The sequence below is a fragment of the Panthera leo genome, chromosome D4, assembly GCF_018350215.1.
Source record: "Panthera leo isolate Ple1 chromosome D4, P.leo_Ple1_pat1.1, whole genome shotgun sequence".
In the NCBI taxonomy this organism is placed as follows: Eukaryota; Metazoa; Chordata; class Mammalia; order Carnivora; family Felidae; genus Panthera; species Panthera leo.
Genome location: NC_056691.1, coordinates 18,040,727 through 18,062,295, shown reverse-complemented (window position 1 = coordinate 18,062,295; position 21,569 = coordinate 18,040,727). Strand labels below are relative to the sequence as shown.

At 42.6% G+C, this 21,569-nt stretch overlaps 1 protein-coding gene across 2 annotated transcripts in view; it reads right to left on the bottom strand.

Annotated features, from left to right (window-relative positions):
* Nucleotides 1-21,569, bottom strand: part of PCSK5 (proprotein convertase subtilisin/kexin type 5) — a 447,663-nt gene that overhangs the window by 83,871 nt on the left and 342,223 nt on the right. For both annotated transcript variants that reach the window (XM_042911954.1, XM_042911956.1), the window contains exons 21-24: nt 17,443-17,545; nt 12,269-12,405; nt 6,074-6,280; nt 2,525-2,593 (exon numbers count right to left, since the gene is read on the bottom strand). In XM_042911954.1, the coding sequence (XP_042767888.1) occupies nt 2,525-2,593; nt 6,074-6,280; nt 12,269-12,405; nt 17,443-17,545 (516 nt within the window). The remainder of the gene's footprint in view (nt 1-2,524; nt 2,594-6,073; nt 6,281-12,268; nt 12,406-17,442; nt 17,546-21,569) is intronic.

The window sequence follows — 21,569 nt, the reverse complement described above, 5'->3', positions numbered from 1 at the left end:
TGGCCCATAAACAAAGTTTGAATAGAGAAAACATCATATCTAGATCCCTGGGTGTCTTGAGCCACACATCTCTCCTCTAAGTTCCAGCAACTCTCAAATTCAATTCAACAAATATTATACATTTATTATATCCTAGGCCCTGCTGCTAGTTCTTTTGGTAGCACAGTGTATAAGTCACTGAACTTATTCTAAGTAGTTTAGCGTCGAGGCAGAAAAATGTGTATGAACCAACTATTACATAGATCAGCTGTAAAGAGTATTATCGTTGGTTTGCAAATAAGAGGAGGAAAGAAAAGAGAATGAACTCAACTGCAGAGATCAACAGAGACCCCAGAAAGTGATAATTGACCTCGGCCAGGACAGTCTAAAAATACACAAAGTCCAACATATAGAAACTTTATACATTAAGAGAAATTTTCTAATTTAAAATGAGAAATTAGCACTTAGAACGTTCTAGTCACTCTCCTGTGATTCCCACTGAACAGTGTAGCTCTCTCTATTCTGGCAGGTTGCCTTGTAAAAGACTTGGTTCAAGGTATGTCGCTTCTAACAGCCAGAGGGGGCCTTCTAGTGGGATTACAACTGTTGTCAGCTTTGAATTCCCAGTATTCCAGTGAGCCCTCAACACTGTAGACAAAGTTTCTTAAAGGAGTGAACGAACTAAGAATGTCAGTAGTACACTGCGGAGGGAGTGAAACTTACTAATTTATCTCTTCTTACAAGTTGATTCCTTTGGATTTTGAGTCCCCAGATAGCCTAGGTCTGGTACAGATTTTATTTTTGCCCCAGGGGCTACACTTGGTCCCCTCTGTAGCCAGATCAGCTAAGGGAAGAGGGGGCGCAGCGTGTATCCTTAGTGATCATGGTTGTCATTGTTTCCAAGTTTTGAGATTTTACAGAGAGGCAGACACACACCCACACCCACCCACACACATACACACCCCTTTCTGTGATACACAAAGATGCTCGTTAGCATGGTCACGCAACATACAATAATAGCAAAGGTTGAAATGGAGACCACAAAAGTTAGCTGGGATGCGAAACCTGATGAGACGAGATGGTCTGAAGTAGGCAAAATGTGAAATCAAGACAGTCAAGACATTTATCCTGGCTCCCTGCAAGAAGGACCGCCTCCTATCACTTCACAAGGTACTCTGGAATTTGCTTATCTTTTCGACTTTAGTACTTTTATTACTTATGTTTAGGTCTATGTATGCTTTTAGCATTTTACCCTTAGATGGCTGATAAGCCTCTAAATGGAGCCCCTTCCTAAGTGTGATTTTCATTATTATGTTTTATTTTCCAAAGCATATGCCCCATTTCACAGTGCCAGGTAATGGCAGGATGGTATTCAAGGTCCTAAAAACTCTGTTTGGTAGTTACAGATATTATAGAAAATACATAATTTCCATTTAAGGTGGAAAGAATCCATGACAGTCATCAGATAAATGATAATTCATGTGTAATATTTAAGAATTCAAGGACATCTATTAGGTAAAAACCAATAAAAATTCTACTTAATCCTGCCACAGTCTGACCCCTTGCAACCTCATGAGTGTTTGACGAAGCCTTGGCTTCACCAGGCAGCTTATTAGAAACGTAATTCTCAGGCCCTACCTAGACCTGTGAATCAGAATTTGCATTTTAACAAATCCCCCATGGGATCTGTGTGCATATTAAAGTTTTAGAAGCAGACGTTAACCAATCATAGAGCTTCATGGAAATTCCATGAATAGAAATTACTCCATCAATCTTTAATTTAGGTTGGGTTTCCTTTCAAAGATCTACAGACCCAAATGTTAATTATTTTCAGTGACTTGACTAAGTTTACATTAAGATACATTCTTGGAATTTGGCACCCTCCCTATATTTAATTTTACACCCAATCCAACGCTTCTGTGTGGTGTAGACTCCCTCTCCTCCTTTCCACTGGAGAACCAGGTATGCATGGGGAGAAAGGGATCAGTGATTTGAATTAGAGAAGTATATGGAAGACTGACAACTGTTTGTTGTACGGTGGGGATTTTAACTCACTGTCACCATATTGCTTTCTTCTCAAAGGACTGTCTTAGGCTTCAACCAATAGAGTCATTCTGCAAAGGAAAATCCCTATACCCCTGACAAGTTTTTGTGAATCACATGCCAAGTGAGTTAGATTAATTAGGCATTTCTTTGCTTCAGTTCCTTTCTCTCACCATTGTTTCACTCCATATTTGTGACCTTAAGAAGCTAAGGAGAGGTCACGTCCTATACAACTGGAAATAGGTTGTGGATGTCCCCCACTAGATAGCTAACAACCAGAGGAAAAGATGCCTGTCCTTTCCTAAACTTGGGTTTCATTAAGATAAGTGACCTCTCCTTTGCCTCAAAAGGGAACATGTCTTGCAGTGACCCTGTCTCATGGGAGTGAGCCTGCTTAGTGGGCACTGATGGTGACATTGGTGATAACAATGAGGATGTGTGGGGGAAAAAGAAAAAAAAATGCTATATCAACTCTTTAGGAAAAAAAAACCAAGTGGCATACCCAAGTTGCATCCCAGGCATCCTTCTTCACAAGGCACACACTCTCCATAGTCTGGGTCTTGGACTTCACCTGTACAAGAAGAGGGAGAAACACGATTCACTTTAGTGAGTGGAGAAACGTTAATTGTTGTGAAAATATATTGGTGTGTAGCTTATCTTCTGCCCCTTCTCTTTTCTCAGAGACAAAAAAGTGTGATTCTTTTAGCTGTTTCTTTTAGTTTTTACCTCCAAATTTCTAAGTAACATGATTATGATGCTGCCTTGTAAGTTTATTCTTAGGCACAACCTGTAGTAGTAAAGACTAGCTTTCTTTTGCCAATACTCCAACAAACACAGACATACATACGTTCCATCCTCCCAAGTTACAGATTTTGCTAGATTAATACTCAGCATTTATATTATGATTATACTATTATTATTCATGTTCTGATGACATTGAGGTTCTTTTTTTAAAAATTTTTTAACATTTATTTATTTTTGAGAGACAGAGCATGAGCGGGGGAGGGGCAGAAAGAGAAGGAGACACAGAATCTGAAGCAGGCTCCAGGCTCTGAGCAAGCAGCACAGAGCCCGAGGCTAACGCTGAGATCATGACCTGAGCTGAAGTCGGATGCTTAACTGACTGAGCCACCCAGCTGCCCCAACATTAAGGTTCTTGCACACCTTTTTGTTTTCTCTTGTGCTCATATCTGTCTGGCTTCTTTATTTGTTTTCTCAATATCTGTCCTTGATGCGTCCTCAACTGTACCCTAAGCAGAAATCTTCCCGCTATCGCATTAGTATCTTTTTCACCATCGTCCTGCAGATTCCTTTCATCCTCCTCCTTTGGATGAATTCTCTGGACCTTATATTTTCTTATTTCTTGTCCTATTTTTTTGGTGGAATACACCCTCTACAAATCATTTTCCCAAGAAAGGATGGATGCATGGGAGGTAAAGTTTTCGAAAACGTGCGCGATTGAAAATAACGTTTTTTCTGCCCTCACACGTGACTCATGGCTTGACCAAATTTAGGCTTTAAAGGAGAAATACTTTCTTTTCTCAGAAGGTTAAAGTTTTTGTTCCATTTTTATGTTTCAGTTTCCAGGCTTGTTGAGAAGTTCAATGCCATTCTGATAGCCAATCCTTTTTGTATGATCTCCTTTATTTTCCCCTAGAAGTTTTAAAGATTTTCCTTTTGCAGAAAAAAAAAAAAAAATCTCAGATTTCCAGATTCTTACAATCATGTGTCTTGGTGTGTGTCCTTTTAAAATCCATTATGCTGAACATGCAGAGGGCTTGTTCAATCTGGAAATTCATGTCCTTCCGTTCTGGGATTTTTCAGAATTCGTTCTTTGTTAGTGTTCTCTCTCCTGTTTCTGCTGTTTACTCTGAAAAACCTATATTATTTTTTTTTTCTTTCAAGTTTTTATTTAAATTCTGATTAGTTAACATGTAGTGTAATATTGGTTTCTGGAGTAGAATTTAGTGATTCATCACTTATATCTAACACCCAGTGCTCATCACAACAAATGGCACCCTTAATGTCCATCACCCATCTAGCCCTTCCCCCCGCCCCCCATCAACTTTCAGTTTGTTCTCTATCATTAAGAGTCTTTTACGGGAAAACCTATATTATTTGAATTCCTGGGTGATCCTTTATTTTTCTTCCCTCTTCTCCCTTTTCTCCTTTTACTTTTTCTTTTGGTTCTACTGTTTCAGTGACTTTAAAATTTTTATCTTTCTACCTCTCTTCTTCATTCTCATTTTCCTATAATTTTTTTTTCAAAAAAATTTCCACGATCATATTTTTATTTTCTGAATATTCTTTTTTAAACGTACTTTTAAAATTATGTGTTTCAAGTATACATTATAATTTGCTCTCTGTATATACTGCAAAATGATCATCCCCCAAAATCTAGTTACCATCCATCACCCTACAATTGGTCCCCTTCAGCCCTTCTCCCACCCCATGCCCCCTTCCCTCTGTTAAAACCAATCTGTTCTCTGCATCCCTGAGTTCGTTTGTTTTGTTTCTTAGATTCTGCATATGAGTGAAATCATGTGGTATCTGTCTTTCTCCTGAGTTATTCCACTTAGCATAATACTCTCATGGTCCATCCGTATTGTAAATGGCAAGATTTCATTCTTTTAAAAAATGGGTCAACTTTATGCATTCATCCCTTGATGAACATTTAGCTTGTTTCAGTTTCTTGGCTATTGTAAATAATGCTGTGATCGACATAGAGAGGCGTATGTCTTTTCAAATTAGTGTTTTCATATTTTTTTCAGGTAAAAACCCAGTAGTGGAGTAGTGGGATCAAATGGTAGTTTTATTTTTAATTTTTTGAGGAATATGCATATGTTTTCCACAGTGACTATGTCAATTTACATTCCTACCAACAGTGTATGAGAGTTCCCATTTCTCTACATTTTCTCCAACACTTGTTATTTCTTGTCTTTTTGATAATAGCCATTCTAACAGGTGTGAGGTGATATCTCATCGTGGCTTTGATTTGTGTTTCCCTAAAAATTAGTGATGCTGAATGAACATCTTTTAATGTGTTCGTTGGCCATGAATAGAAGTATTTATTTTTTTTTAAATGATTTATTTATTTTTGAGAGAGCACAAATGGGGAAGGGGCGGGGATAGGGGGACAGAGGATCTGAAGTGGGCTACGCGCTGACAGCAGTGAGCCCGATGTCGGGCCTGAACTCACGAACTGTGAGATCATGACCTGAGCCAAAGTTGAGGGCTCAACTGACTGAGCCACCCAGGCACCCCCATACTTTGTCTTTTTAAATCTGCCTTTCTAAATCCTTTTTTTTTTTTTTTTTAAGTTTTAAAGCCTATACTACATTAGTAAACACAAGCAGAAAAGGAATGAGTGTCTTATTTATTCTACAAACATCTTGGAACTCTTTGCAGCATTAGACCAGGCAAAATTCTTACATAGAGCAGAGAAAGTCTGTAGCATTCTTAATGGAAAGGGAAAAAAAAGAAAAAACACTACAGGTCCTGTTTTCTAATTTCTGTCTTCCCATGTACGATAAGGGATTGGGCAATAGCAGTAACACATACGATTCATAGAACACTGAATATTTTCAAGTAGCTTTAGATAGGCTTATTTTCATTGGCTTCTCACAGGAACCATCGTGGTGCAATGCTCACCCTTTCATACATGAAGAAAACAAGGCATAGAAAAATTAGACTGATTTCGCACAGGGTCCCATACCTAGTAATTGGGAAGGAGAACATTGTCAGGACTTTTAGGTTCTTATCTGATTTTCTCTCCATTATATCGTGCCCACGAACTCTCAATTCAAGATCAGTTTCTCTGTGATTAGTTGCATTCCTGTGTCTCCGGGATGGGTCTTGGGGAACCCAGAGAAAGGTGTGCGGAGGGAGAGAGAGGAGCAGTCGTCACCGTCCCCACTGCACATATAGTCACATAAAGTCATCCCGGGTGCCAACATTGAAACCTGGAACACAATGCAGATCTCTGGGACGTCCAGGGTGTAGCTCCTCATGCTACATCCTGGTGCAAGACAGTGGCTCGGAGCAGACTTACCTTGTCCACACGCCAACTTCTGGCAGGTATGGTTGGTGGGCACTAGGAGGTAGCCTCCCGCGCATCGTATACAGATGTGTGCGTTGTGGCAAAGCTCACAGTTGTCAGGGCAGGGCAGGCAGGTGTGCCCCTCAGCAGGGTAGTAGCCTGCTGGGCAGCTCTCCCAACACTCCCCCTGATACAGGAAGCGCTCCTGGCCATGCTTATCTGAACAGATGGAGGGGCAAGAAAAAGAAGAAAAATGTACGAAATTAACCATGAAGCTAATATAACCTAAGATTTTTTTTTTTTTTTTTTAATGATGTAACTGAGTATTTTGGCTCCTCGGGGACCAGGAGTATATAAGAATTCATTTAGTGAAAAGTACAATATCTATATACTTATAGTAGAAAAGTTTTCATTGTGGGGAATAATTTTTCAACATTTTGTGTATTTGAGCCAATAGGGACTATTCCCTGGGATGTCACTGCGAAAGCAGAAACCACAGTCCGTGGATAACTATGAGTCATAGTGTGTTTCATCTTCCCAAGGGCTCCTTTTGGTATCTGTGGAAGCTGTCAGACTTGGGAGCTATAGAGATCCTGTGACAATAAACAAATGCTTACCGATAGAACCATTTTTGGAAGAGGGCAGTCTTTTAGAAAGAGTCTGAATTCTGTTGTCAAAATCACACGCTTGTGTTAACTGTCTAAAGTCTGAATTTTTGCAGAGTTACCAACTCCTATGAAGACAGTGTATTAAAGCGCTAGACCAAGCACAGCTTTTTGGTTCCTTGAATGGATTTTTTCAAAGTCCTGAGCTTCTGACAACATTGGAGTCTACATGGAAAAAATAACCGTACGTCTAGTATAAGACGATGGGAATTTGGTTTGGGAGGGAATAGAAAATTCAAACCAATTATAAACTCACAGTTAACAAAAAAATCATTATAATAAGTGTGTGTGCATATATTGCTGCCCTCTACAACTTTGAGTGGGGGGAACGTTATCCTTTAAGGGAAGGAGGATGCTTGGGAGGATATGATGTGCATTTGGTGATTCTACAGCTACACGTCAGAACGGAGCACAAACCCCCTATCTGGTGGAACATGGAATCTTGAGACCACAAAAGGGTCAACCTTCCAAGCCATGTTCTTCTCAGACACATTATGAAACCCTAGCAAACCCCATGTCCACCAAGATTCATTCAGAAAACATCCTGTTTTTCGGAGGGCCAAACTTCTCAGATATAGGTAGGAAGATTTGAAGAGAACAGTGAAAAGTATGGTATTGGCACAAAAGCAGACACATAGGCCAATGGAATAGAATAGAGAACCCAGAATTGGACCCAAAAATGTATGGCCAACTCATCTTCGACAAAACAGGAAAGAGTATCCAATGGAAAAAAGATAGTCTCTTTAGCAAATGGTGCCGGGAGAACTGGACAGCAACATGCAGAAGAATGAAACTGGACCACTTTCTTACACCAGACACAAAAATAAACTCAAACTGAATGAAAGACCTAAATGTGAGACAGGAAGCCATCAAAACCCTAGAGGAGAAAACAGGCAACAACCTCTTTGACCTCAGCTACAGCCATTTCTTACTCGACACATCTCCAAAGGCAAGGGAATTCAAAGCAAAAATGAACTATTGGGACCCCATCAAGATAAAAAGCTTTTGCACTGCAAAGGAAACGATCAAACTAAAAGGCAACTGATGGAATGGAAAAAGATATTTGCAAATGACACATCAGATAAAGGGTTAGTATCCAAAATCTGTAAAGAACTTACCAAACTCCACACCCGAAAAACATAATCCAGTGAAGAAATGGACAGAAGACATGAATAAACACTTTTCCAAAGAAGACATCCAGATGGTCAACAGACACATGAAAAGATGCTCAACATCACTCACCATCAGGGAAATACAAATCAAAACTACAATGAGATACCACCTCACACCTGTCAGAATGACTAAAATTAACAACACAAGAGACAACAGGTGTCGGAGAGGATGTGGAGAAAGGGGAACCCTCTGGCACTGTTGGTGGGAATGCAAACTTTGCAGCTGCTCTGGAAAAGAGTGTGGAGGATCCTCAAAAAATTAAAAATAAAACTACCCTATGACCCAGCAATAGCACTCCTAGGAATTTACCCAAGGGATACAGGAGTGCTGATGCGTAGGGGCACTTGTACCCCAGTGTTTATAGCAGCGCTTTCAACAATAGCCCAGTTAGGGAAAGAGCCTAAATGTCCATCAACTGATGAATGGATAAAAAAAGATGTGGTTTATATATACGATGGAATACTACTTGGCAATGAGAAAGAATGAAATCCTGCCATTTGCCACAACGTGGATGGAACTGGAAAGTATTATGCTGAGTGAAATAAGTCAGTCAGAGAAAGACAGATACCGTATGTTTTCACTCATATGTGGATCCTGAGAAACTTAACAGAAGTCCATGGGGGAAAGGAAGGGGAAAAACTAGGTACAAACAGAGAGGGAGGCAAACCACGAGACTCTTAAATACAGAGAACAAACTGAGGGTGGACGGGGGGTGGGGGGAGAGGAAAAATGGGTGATGGGCATTGAGGAGGACACTTGCTGGGATGAGCACTGGGTGTTGTATGGAAGCCACTTTGACAATAAATTATATTTTAAAAAATGAAGAGAACAGTGGGAAGCTCCTCCCTCTTCCATCCGGCAATCCATCCGAGGATGGGCTCAGATATCAGAAGCGATGTTCTCCAATCCCATTTGTATTGTTCAGACATGGCTTTATTATTTGAACCACTTTGGGTATTACAACTTGAGTTTAAAAAACAGACTTGGATGGTCTTGGGATTTAAAGAACATGGACCCTGTAAAGGAGTTCACATAGATGCCTGGACCCTGGGCAGCTCTCCCCACAGGTTTGGTCCAGGGTTACACCGAGATTTGCTCACATTTCTAATAGCCTGGGTCGTATGGCAGCGCATTTAGCTCTGGCTGATAATTTGGATATCCCATTGATCTAAATACCATGCATAAATGGTTGGCTACTTGCCCAGAGTCTCGGAATTTAAATTATTGTGATGATATATAAGAGAAGCTGGTTCTAACAGTAGAAGGGGGGATATTTTTGCTGGGTGCTACACCTCATGTGATCATATGAAACAAGATATAAAGTGCAAGAAACTCTGCGAGAGCTTCCGATTGGCTTTCGTTTACACGTGAGAGCAATTCGCTATTTCCGGAGCATCTCTTACGGCTCAATTTCGTCACGAGAGAAGATAGACTAATGTGAAGATACCACATGTCTTCGGGAAGAAAGGAAGGTTGAAGGCGGAAGGCAAGAGGGGGAAAAAGGATTGCGGGAAAGGATGAAAGAAAGGCCGACGGACCCTGAAAATAAACCGTGTGAAGTCCACTTCAACGTGTTTCTTACTGTAGCTGCTGGGGTGGGGGGTGGGGGGTCGATTTTAGCTTTGCGTTGGTTCAGTTTGGTAGAGAACAAATCTGGAAAAGAACTTAGAGTGAATCTTCACCAACACAGCGGAGCTGGCGGTTGGCACCTCCAAAAGGATTCAGACCTAAATTCTTAATAGCGTTACAATTGCGCAAAGGTGAGATTTCTCCAGACTGATGGGAAACGCTGTGTAGATGGGACTCCCTAGTCAGAGGGTTTCAGGCTTTTATTAAAGCCTGCCGATACGGAACTGCGTCTGTCCAATCATCCCTTGTTGTTAGCACTGTTTCACCTGCTGGCTGTGCTAATACAAGTATGAGGGACACCGTGCTCTTAAGAGGAGAGAACCCTGCTAATCAGAGCTTGCTCAACAGTACCCTCTCCAGCAAGCCTTTTCTGCTGGCTCATAGCTGAAAGGGATGCTTCTTCTCTGACTTGTGGTAGGATGCCTTCCTTCGTTTGGTCTTTGATATATTCTCGTTGTACAATACCTAAACACAACCCCCTCTGTTAGAGCGTCCACTCCTTGAGGGCAGGCGTCATACAGTCATTTAGTGCATTTTCCACGGCAGCTCTGTGTAGCGACCTGTACGTGCGAGAGTTACGGTGCAATTTTGTGAAGACGGGGAGTAAACCGACTTTTAGACAAAAAATGCAGAGGAGACATCAAAGCGTTTTATGTGTGGACTGGTCCGCGTAATTACGGGATGCTGCAAACATTTCAGACATTTGTTCAGTATTCAAGTGAAACCTTAATTTTGTACTATGCGTGAAGATTTAGTATGTTTCAAGTGTGCAAGGGATTTTGGATGCCGTCTTGTCTATGTGTCCCCTCTCCTTTTCTTTTCTTTTTTTTTTTTTTCTTTTCTTTTCTTTTCTCTTCTCTTCTCCTCTTTTTTTTCTTTTTCTTTTCTTTTCCTTTCGTTTCTTTTCTTTTCTTTTCCTTTCTTTTCTTTTCTTTTCTTTTCTTCTTTTTTTCTTTTAAAAATAAGGAGAGACTTAAAGAGGTGGAGAGACTGGTTTAATATCTTCTAGTTCATCAGTAACCAAGCAGGAAGTAGGTCCCCTCGTGGCTGGTTCTGGCATTCTTTCTCCTGAACCATTGATTCAGTTATATTGTGAGCCTTCCACCTGCCGAATGCTCTCCTCGCACTCGAGCTGGTGCTCAGTTAGACACTGTCCGCTGCTCTTATAGGACATAGAGCTTTACAGACAAGACAGATATCAAGTTTGAGGACACCTGTAAAGGGGTTAAGTGGAGGCTCTCAGGATGCACGTATGGAGCGGTCCCAACCGAGACAGGAGATTGGGGCAGCCCTCATGGAGGGAATGAAGTTGACACGGAGACCTAAAAAGTAAACAGAGGCCAGGCAGACAGCGAGTGGGGAACATCTCCAGGGAAGCAGTTTTGCATCTAGAGAAATTCACATGCCCACAGGAGGAAGTAGGTGCAAATAATGAGTGGTAACAGTAGCAGTGAGGGTAGTAGTTAATATTTACTGAGTATTTTTCATGTGGTCAGCCTGGTTTTAAGCGATTTGGTATTTTATCTCATTTAATCTCATTTCATTTTCATAATAACCTTAAAAGTAGAAACCCTTTATCACCCTCTTCGAGATGAGGAAGGACACAGAAGGAGCAGCCTCACGAGAAAATTTGACATAGGTCCATTTTGTTTACGTAAGAAACGCAAAAAAAAAAAAAAAATTAACTTGCACCAAGAAATGCGTTGTCCCCCATTTTCCTGCAAATGCATGCTGCTCGCGATTCGTTCTTCATTTTTCTTGGCCTTATCACAAGCAAGAATAAAGATGAATCATTCTTTTTTCACCGGGACAAAACAAAAACAGAAGCAAGAACGAAAGCCCGGGTTGTTCTTTGAAAGTTTTCAATATTTAAAAAAAGTTTATTTATTTTGAGAGAGAGAAGGAGTGGGAGGGGCAGAGAGGGAGGGATAGAGAATCGCAAGCAGGCCCCACACTGGCAGCGCAGAGCCCTACGCGGGGCTTGAACACGCGAACTGTGAGATCATGACCTGAGCAGAAGCCAAAAGTCAGACGCTTAACTGACTGAACCATCCAGGTGCCCCTGAAATTTACCAATTCTTAAATACGGCTTAAATGTTAAAAGTATCATGGGAGTCAAATAAAATACGAAGCTGACTCATGTGAGGTCAACGTTGGGGGCAGGCGTATGAGGGGAGTCAAGGGTCAAACTGCAGAGGACCTTTGAGATCACGGAGTATAATCCAGTGACAGCAGAGACTTAGACTTTTTAAGGTGGGACACAAAAAGTTCTATTTTTGTGTTGAAACCATTCCTTTGTTTCTGCAGTAGGGCTCTGACAACTTCTAAATGGCATAGCTCAGGGCTGAAGAGACCCTAACACAGCGTCTATTTCAATATTTCTCTTAAAGACTGAGTCCATCTTCCTTAACATCCTAGCTTCTCACTTTGACCTCAGGAAATCTTAGCTTCACTGTCTCATGTCTAACATCATGTCTGCATGACCTTTCTTTCCCCTTCTCCAGAAAGACACCTCTTAGCTTCTCTCTCATCTCCTTAGGGGCAGTGAGTCTGCGTCTACAACAATGTGAACTCGTTTCCTGACAAGAAGCAGAAGCTTCAAGGTCATGCACACTCTCCAGTGAACGGCCGCCTAATAACCCCTTGTCCCCGGAGATGAGGCTTCTGAGTCAAACCAAATTATGGCCAGTGGGAGGACAGGTTTGAAGAAAGGAAGAAGAGAAGAGCTAGATTTCCTCACCTACTCCACAGGAAGTGCAGTTGGAAGGCTCATTTCCTTGGCATTCTTGGCAGGTGTAATGGCACAAATGGCATTGGTTCTGAAATTCAAATTTCCCTGAGGGACATTTGAAAACGCAGTGGCCATTGTCAAGAATCCTAGAGAAAGAGCAGATTTCAGAGTTTGTAAGGGTGACTTTCTGGAATGGCTGTAAGTGTTAGGACATGTGGTGTTCACGTTTCACTGCACAGACTTGGTTTCATCGTTCCAGAAACAAGGGCGAATGCCTGGGACTGATCATCTTAGAACATGTGGAATATTAGTCATGTACCCATCCTTGGCCCAAGGTTTGGACCCAACAGCAGGCATGCCAGAAACTGGCTCGGGATGCAACCGTGATTCTGGTTCCAAACAAGCTAACCAGTGCCTGCAGGGATTAAACCCATATTGTGGGGCCCGGCCAAACATAGTCAACAATCAGATGGAGGTCTTTAAACTTTCAAGACATTAAATAGGCCTCTGGATCCAGAGGCCTTGGAGAAAATATTATTCCTTTAGTTAACAGCATGCCCACACTTTACAAGGGAGATGTCAACATCAAGGGCTCTCAAAGGGTAGCACGAAACACTGTCCTGTAGCTTACATGCTACTTATCAACTTGGCCTATGCACATGGCAAGTGATCAATGAACTGATTTTGAGTGTCATTTTTGCAAGCACTTCTTGAGGTATCAAGTACCATTTTTTTTTTTAAATTTTGTTTGCAAACACCTACAAGGACCCCCCAGATAGGATAGCGTGTGGGCTTATAAAACCTTTTGACTTTATGCACATACAATCCGTATCACAGTATTTTCATAGTTTTGCTTCTTTTCTTCCTTTGCAAAGTAATTCCAAGAGCAAATGTGGTTAAGTAAGTGGTAGCCAAGAATTTGGCTCTTTCAGATACAAAATGTTCCCCAAGTGCTAGAGTCAGGTAGGTAATATGGATAGATGGAGGGAGCTGTAGGGCTCCACCCCCAGAGTTTCTAATTCAGTCGTCTTTGGGGGAGGGAGCTGAGAATTTGTGGTTTTTCAATTCCTGGGTGGTGCTCATGCTGGTCTAGGGAGACATTTTGAGAGCCACTGTTCTCCCTTCAGCAGAAGAATGAGAGAGAATGGAGTACTATGGAATCTGTTAAGTGATTCGTAAGTAACACCGGCGGTGCCCAATTGGGTCCGTTAGAGCTTCCTTCCGGTAGTCGTTACTGTATCCCTTGTGAGGTGAACTGAGCCTGTAACGCGCCTGTTTCCCCCGAGGGTATGACGTTGGCATCCAGGCCTGAGAGCGTGGAGGGCCTGTCAGCAAAGGTAAGGCTTCTTTCTCTCTCTACCACCTCCTTCCACCCAAGCTGGATGTATCATGGAAGGTCAGGTGTAGGCCCGGGGTGCCCTGGCTTGGCTGAATCCCACCATTTCCATAGCTAGAGGCAGCCCTGAACTGGAAATGGGCATTTCAGTCCCGGGTTGGGAGGAAGTTGGAGTAGGAGCAAGGCGACCTGAGCTAGCGTGTTGCTTGCAACCTTCCAATGTGTCGCCCTGAAAGCCCGTGTCATTTGCATGTGTTGGGAACAATGGGAAAGCCACCTGGTTCTTGCGTTCTCCGCCTTTCAGGTTCTTGGTCACCATCCCCCGCGCTACTGGAGTGAGCCATCCTTTTGGCCACTGCAGAGCCTGGAGTCCCCGCCCTAAACAGACACGTATGCACATCTGTTCGTCCGTGGCAAAACAGATGCCCTGCACCATGGTGTATAATGAGAAGGCTGTGCTCCCAGCCCAGACTTTAGTTGACGGCACTAATGCGAACTGGGAATATCCCAGCCCCACCCTGGCTCTGGTTTCTGGGCTAGAAGATTTTTCAAGGGATAATTTGGATGGGACTATCTAAAAAAAAAAAAAAAAAAAAAAAAACCCAAAAAAAACCTCCCTTTAAGAAAAACTGCGTAAGAGCTTTCTGAGGTTTTTAAACAAGGAAGCTGCTAGATGCTCTGCTGGAAGAGAGAATGGGGACATTTATTTGTGAGGATTCTTCCCCCCCCCCCCCCCCCCCCCGCTAAACTTAGTTGAAAAAGGGATGAAAAGTATATCATCATCTTTGTCTTTTATAGAAAGATGATGGATTTGTTTAGGGGGAAATCATTTCTCTTCATTTCTCTTGGGAGAGGTGATCTAATACTCTCCATGATGGGAACCATTTAGAAGCATCCAGAACGTGGGGGTGGTGGGCTGGAGAGCGAAGCCGATGGTGTAATACTTCTGTGTTTATGTATGGAGGAGGCTGCATTTCTGACTTGAGTACTTGATTTTAAGGAAATGCCAAGCACATAATTGTGCTTTGAAATACCTGCTTTCGTATCGACCCTAAGGAAAGCACAGGCGATATACACAGTTTGTTGTTGTTGTTGTTTTAATATAAGAACGTGATTCTTTTTAGAGATCTAAAAAGAGAAGGAAAACCGTCATGCTTAGGTAAAGGCACTGAATTACATCATCCCCTCCATCCCCCATCCTCGTCAAGGAAAATTGCTAAGGAGCTTGAGAAAAGTACCATTTTAAGCGGCACAGATTTTTTCACTGACAGCAACAAATCTTCCCTAATGGAGGAGAATAGATACCCCGCTCTGGGCTCCATGGGGCTGATGACAATTTCCTTTAAAGCCAACTCAAGCCATCTCTAGGACAGCCAGTCATCCAATCTGTGGATTTCTGAGAGAGTCAGGCAAGCTAATCTCTGCAGGGGAGGCATTTCTTCTCCCAAGTCACACATGTTCTTAGCCTTTTCGTAAGCAGCGAGCCATTTCAGAGCAGTGAACAGCGCTTATGGAAAGGAAGGACTTGGCAAAACCGAGTGCTAGAGAGTTGGGCAGAGGTAATGTTCTCAATATTGGCACTAAATTTTCTAGACATCCAAGTGTGTGTGTCATGTGTGTGTGCACGCGCGTGTGCGTGTGATGGAATTGGAACAGAAGAGCTGGAACGTCAGGGTTAGCTGATCCTCTCTGCTGGTTATTGGTTCGGCCTAAATAAGCTATCACAAGGGCCCTTAGTATAATTTCTTGGTTCTTTAATGTTAAAGCAATGAAATCTGGCCAAAAAAGTCTTTCTTTACCCCTGAATGCAGTGAAACAGGTCAAACAAAACATTTGAGGGTGGGTCAGAACAGAAGTAACTTTTAATGCTTTTAATGAGTTCATCGGGTCTATAACTCCTTCGGTTCTGGGTTGGCCAACCAGCTTGGGCCATCAAGATCATGGCCTTGCAAGGGAAAGCATGTTGTTGCAAGTGCCGAAGGGGGCACTCGCTTCTTGCAAATTTTCAGTGGTCTCTAAGATGCTAAACCCAAGAGTTTCTGGAAATGTAAAGAGAACTAGAATATGAAGAGAGGGCTTCCTAAAGTTTGATTTCCTAAAGTTGGAAGTTATTTGAACTTCAGGATTACATTATTTTTTAAAAATGTGTCAAGGGAAAATGTAAACATACTTAAAATAAGTATACATACAAGACGTAACAGTACCCTTCCCCCCGTATTCACCTCGCAATTTCAGTACATGGCCAATATTTATATTCCCATCAATTTGCTTCCCTCCCATATTATTTTGAAGCAAACCCATATTTAAATATTAACACTCCTCTCCGAGATAAAAACTCCTTTAGGGATGATCTTTTCTCTACCAGGACTAGAGCAATCCCAAAGCTTAAGGCGAGGAAGAAACTCCGACAAACCCACTGTCCTGATTATTCTCTTTGTCTTCTTACCCCTAACGCTTGCGTCAGATCCATTTTTTGTCATTCTCTGTCCTGCTGTGTCCTGTGCCCACTGGAAACTGCCTTCCCGAGCTCTTTACCTGAGCTACCTGTAAGTATTCGTCGACCTTGCACCTAACTCAGAGCTGGACATAGAGCAGGTGCTCCAGACCATCTTGAATGGATCTGATTCCACTCAGGGAAACGCTTTGGAAAAGACTTGAGAAAAATACGTTGCTGCCCAAATAAGTCAACACCATCATCTTTCAAAATAGTTGTGTTTTTTTTTTTTTTTTCTCTTCATCTTTGTTCTAGGAAAATGCAGGTGAACAAGAGTCAGGTGAACAAGAGGTAGTTCATTGCCAAGACATGATGCCCTTTCTTGCACATATTTGCAAGTTATTTTCCTCAAGGAAGAGACATGAGCAAAATGGAGTGCTCAGGGAGATGAGTGAAATATTCTTCCTGGGAAACAAGATTTCCTTGAGAGGACACCTTAATTCAAGATCCACGCACACGCTTTTCTTTCTCCAAGAGCTAAATCATGGGCTGCTTAAGACAGTTAGACTACCCCAATGGCCGTGGAGCTATATCTCCTTTCGTGTACCAGTGGGTTTCAGTTTTTTAAATGGCTAGTTATGGTCGTAGAGTTTTTTTCTCACTTTTGATGAGCCTCAGACAGTCATGACTCCTGCAGTATATCCTGGACAATGGTAGCTGCCTTAGTAAATGAATGCTAGTAAGTTCCCTTAGTTCAAAGATGTCCAAACATGGACATCGTCCCATTCCTCGTCCCATTCCAATACTTGTTATTTCCTCATCCATTCAGCTACCAAACATTTATCGAGTGCCTACTATTTTCCTTGCACTGTGATAGGTGATGGAGATACAAAGGTATTTCAAGGGACTTATGGAAATACAGCCCATCTATAGAGATACCGAGATTTGTAACTTAATGTTTTAAAATGTCACCGGTGCTCTTATAGAAGTGTATACAGAGCACAGGAAAACATAAAGAGGAGAAGGTTAATTCTGCGAAGAGGTCAAAATACCTTTGTAGAATAATTCACCCTTGAACTGACTCTAGAAAAATGAGTAGATATTTGATCAGCAGATGGAGATAATGGGTGTGCAGAAGGGGTTGTAGTTGTCAAAGGCACCGTCGTCTTCATGGATGAAAGCCTCTCTAGTGTCCAGGGAGCTGGTTCTGGCAGGGGGTACTGGGCATCATGGAGAGAAGATGTTACAGAGGTGCGCTGTGGCCAGACCGTGGGGAGTTTTTGTGTCATGGAAAGGTGTTTGGTTCTTTTTCCTGCAGGCCCAAGGGGGTGTCTTTAAGGTCGTAAACGCCTCCTCTCTCCAACCTGCCACCCATGAGCTCCCAACCACAGGAGGTACTGAAAGGCCACTCACCTTGTGACAGGGCAGCCAGTGCAGTCTTCCTGAGTGGGCCCCCAGCACTTGGCACACGAGGCGTCACAGATCTGGCAGTGGCCATGCTCATCGATGTATTCTCCTAGGGAACAAAACCTAATTGTTTACCTCGTTTCCACATGGCAGCGCTGCCTCGGCCGTCAGTCTGAGAGCAGCCAGATCGCTCCGTGGCTGCCCGAAAGCAATGGAAACAACACAGAGAGGAGACCTTGGATGGCTTCAGTTGCCGGTCCTAAGTCCTGACCTTATAATAACAACTGCTCCTCTCCCAAGGGCCTCGGAATTTGGAACCTCAAAAAGTTATGAGGCAATGACATAATTTTGGATCTAGTCAACATGTGTTACGGATTAAATAAGTACAGAGAGGCCAAGGGGGGCTTCTCATAGGACCCCTTTACTGAGCTCCTTCTGACTTGCCTGTTAACGGCTGAGAATGCTTGGACCCCAGAGACCTCCGTTACAGCCTTGGTTCAAGTCAAGCAACAGGCAGGACCCACCCACAACTCTGGGGTTATTATGGTAACTAGTCAAGAAGGGGAGTCAAAGCTTGGGTAACATTTGACAGATGTGAGCTGCATCTCACCCTGAAAGAGTAACAATGAAGAGATAGCCACAGAATTCTTCACTTATTTGGAAAGTATCCCTCCCGAGGAAAAACACACAGGAGGCCTTTCCACTGAAGCACGTGTAGCTTCCCAAACTTCTTGTGAACATGTAAGAAATTACTCTCCCAGCAAAGATGGTGGGGACAAGCCAGCCTCTTTGAAGGTGATAATCCAGTGATAAACCAATGATGGGTCTCATTGAACTCAACCCTCTACTCACACTACACAACGTCTTCTCCCCCCACTGTCCTAGAAGAAATCGAGAAGTTTCTTTAGTCTGATCCGAAGACTCACTCTGTATGGTTTGGAAACCAATCACGCACAGAAAACATGGTTTCAGATTTCAGGAGAATCACTCCACCCCCTGTAAGTACGTCTGAACCTTGTCAATCTGAGATCCAGCCAAAATAGGGAGGTAGCAGTTCCTCACGCATGGTTTAACCAAGTCTCACTGAAACGCTAAGATTTGCTGCCTGCTTTATTGTAGTTGCTTTGAAGCCATGGAAACATAGACTTGACTGGTGAGAAATTGAAGGAAGTTCACCCCTCTGCATTGTCCCATGGCTTTACTGAACTAGGTAAGGTTACTAGGTGAGGTAACCTTAGATATATAAATCCTTCCCTTGCACTAACCACAAAAATGAAAATGAGGCGGCAGGGAGATTTTGTCCTTCTACACGGAAAAAGCCTTTGATGTCGTTACTCTGTAAGTTTTGTTAACTAAAGGGGAAAAGTACATATTCGGAGCAATGCAATTATCTATCTAATGTGGCATATCCTGCACATCCCAGACTCTGTTCTTTGTTGCTCGGTCGTTGCCAAGGAATCTGATATGTAACTTTTGATTTTTTTTTAAAGAAAAAACATAACTTTTCATTTTTTTATTTTCGAGAGAGGGGGAGAGAGAGAGACAGAGACAGAGCACAAGCAGGGGAGGGACAGAGAGACAGAGGGAGAATCCAAAGCAGGTTCCAGGCTCTGAGCCATCAGCACAGAGCCCGACGCAGGGCTTGAACTTGTAAACCGTGAGATCATGACCTGAGCTGAAGGTGGTCGCTTAACCGACTGAGCCACCCAGGCTCCCCTGATATATAACTTTTAGAATGGAACCATGGTTTTTAGCTCAGGAGCGACTCCTGGGAGCCCAATACCCCAAAGAGTGAGTACCCAGTGGGGGCAAAGAATGCAAACGTGCAGGTTGTTCACTGCACAAGGTGCCTGTCCCAGTGGCCATGTGGAAGCAGAAATCCAGCCCATGTTCATCTCACCAAGCCACGCACTCTGGTTTGGCTGTCTCTGCCTCTGCCCCTGTAGGGGACACCTTTTGCTAATTCACACAAAGGTATTAGAAATGGACAAATTGCATTCTTGGTCATCATAAAGCTTGGTTTCCAAGGGAGAAAAAAAGCTGGGACTTCTGCCTAGTAGGAATGGGTGATTTCAAGCTGAGACTGCCTCATTCAATATAGGCCTCATGTTTATATGGCCTTTTATTTATTCAGGCTCCCCATTCTACCTCCTAATGATTGCCCTTGCTGTCATCTCTCCCACCTTTGTCACAGTGTGACTTTTACCACAACCAACTGAGTAGTGATTATCAGTCCAGATACTCACAAGATAAAGGCAGACCTGGTAGGAAGGAGTAGATCTTGCCTACATTGCTAATGCTAATAATTTGTGTTTACGGAGCTGGATGGTCGCTATGTATCTTTCCAAAGGCATGTGCTGAGTGGAAGAGGAGTGAGGGATGGTTTCCAGAGGCTTCCAAACCCAAAGAAAGTGTATTCTAGAGAAACGTAGGATCATAGATTATTCATTTGTTCATGCATTCGTTCCATGGATACTTTTTGAACATCCATGTGCTGGGTAGTAGGTGAGATTTAGACATATACAAACAGAAAAGAGCCTGCTCTTTGGTCCTCAAGGATTTTTGAGAAGAATGATTTGAAAAGAGATCGTTATAATCCAAATGCTAGCCGGTAGCCTTTCACTTCCTTGGACAGTCTAGATTAACATCTAGAACAGAAAAGCAAAGGCATACACACCAGACTGTCCGCTCTACTGGTACTTTACCTTGACATTCACGCCTATAGGAACAGACACAGGGGTTTGTTTTTCCGAACTCTTGATAGCCATCCACCTTAATTTCCATGGTGTATTGGTTGCAACACAAGGGTAGGATTTTAAGCTAAATGCACCTTGCTCTGCTAAATCAAATGCTATTTAGATGGTTCTGAGAGTTTTGCCATTTCTATACCCAAAGTCTCCTTTGTAATTACAGAGGATACATGGTTAGGTCAAGCAAATGTTATCCAGATAGTGCTGTAAACATTTAAAATTCTCTGTAGCTCTTATTTGCCTCCTCATTGGCTTCCATAAGCCAGTAGGTGGCACTGATACCTTGGCTTTGTACTTGATCTGCTCAACCACCTTAGATCGAATCGTCACTTGAAACTGCCCCATGTCTGAGATTTCACACCCTTCTAATGTTCCACTACGACTCTAGCTCACCCGCTTGATCATTCTTTTATTCACCTTTCCCGTTACCTCTTATATTTCTTACTGGGGCTAGGCCAAAACTTCCCAAGACCCAAGTTCCAGAATTCCAAATTCTTTCTCAGAAGGTGACCTCACTTCCTAATTTGCTGATGAGGTACCAAGTTTCTCCAGCATCCTTTCTCTCAATGCCAAAATTCCTCCCTCTCTCTTGATTGTTCACTGGTCTCTCCTCTCCATGGAAGGTATGTACCTTATTCCTGGCCATTGTTGGCTGTCCACCTCATGTTCTGGAACTTTCCCCACAACGGTTTTCCACCAGCCTCTTTGCCTTCAATCATTTCTTCACATCTCCCATCATCCTCCTATCTACAAAAGTTCTCCCTAAGCTAAGACCTTCCCAAGCACTTTTCTTCCCTGATGGCTGACTCTTAAAACATGTTTTTCCTTCCTACCACTTAGACCCAAAGTGGAGAAAACCTTCATAACCTTGACGCTTATGTAAGTGAGTCAGCGTGGGACAGCTTAGCTGTGCACCTCTCTCAAGCCTGCATGCCTCCTAACTTTAGAGCAAGTGCTGGCTTTAGAACAGATGAGAATCGAGGGACCTGCCCCGATTTTTATGATTATGTAGATGTCCAATTAGTTACAGAAACAACTGTCCCCAACCCCAGCCCTTGCAGGCACAAGTTTCCCACTGCACATTTGAAACCAAAAAAAGCCAGATTCCAAGGACATAGTGGCGTTGCTTTTTTTTTTTTTTTTTTCCTGGTTGTTGGAGCAGCAAATTCTTGTCATCTGTCTTCATTGCACAATGAAACTAAATGTTTATGACAGGCGTGATATACAAAATTCTTGGAAAAAAATCACTTGTAGCACAGACTTCAGGGGCCAATATTTTGTTCTCCACCTCATCCTACAAGCTCTTCCTTCTGGTGTCTTCATCTATTATTCAGTCCAAATTATCTTTCTACTGTGATCACAAAAATTCCATTCCCCTTTTAG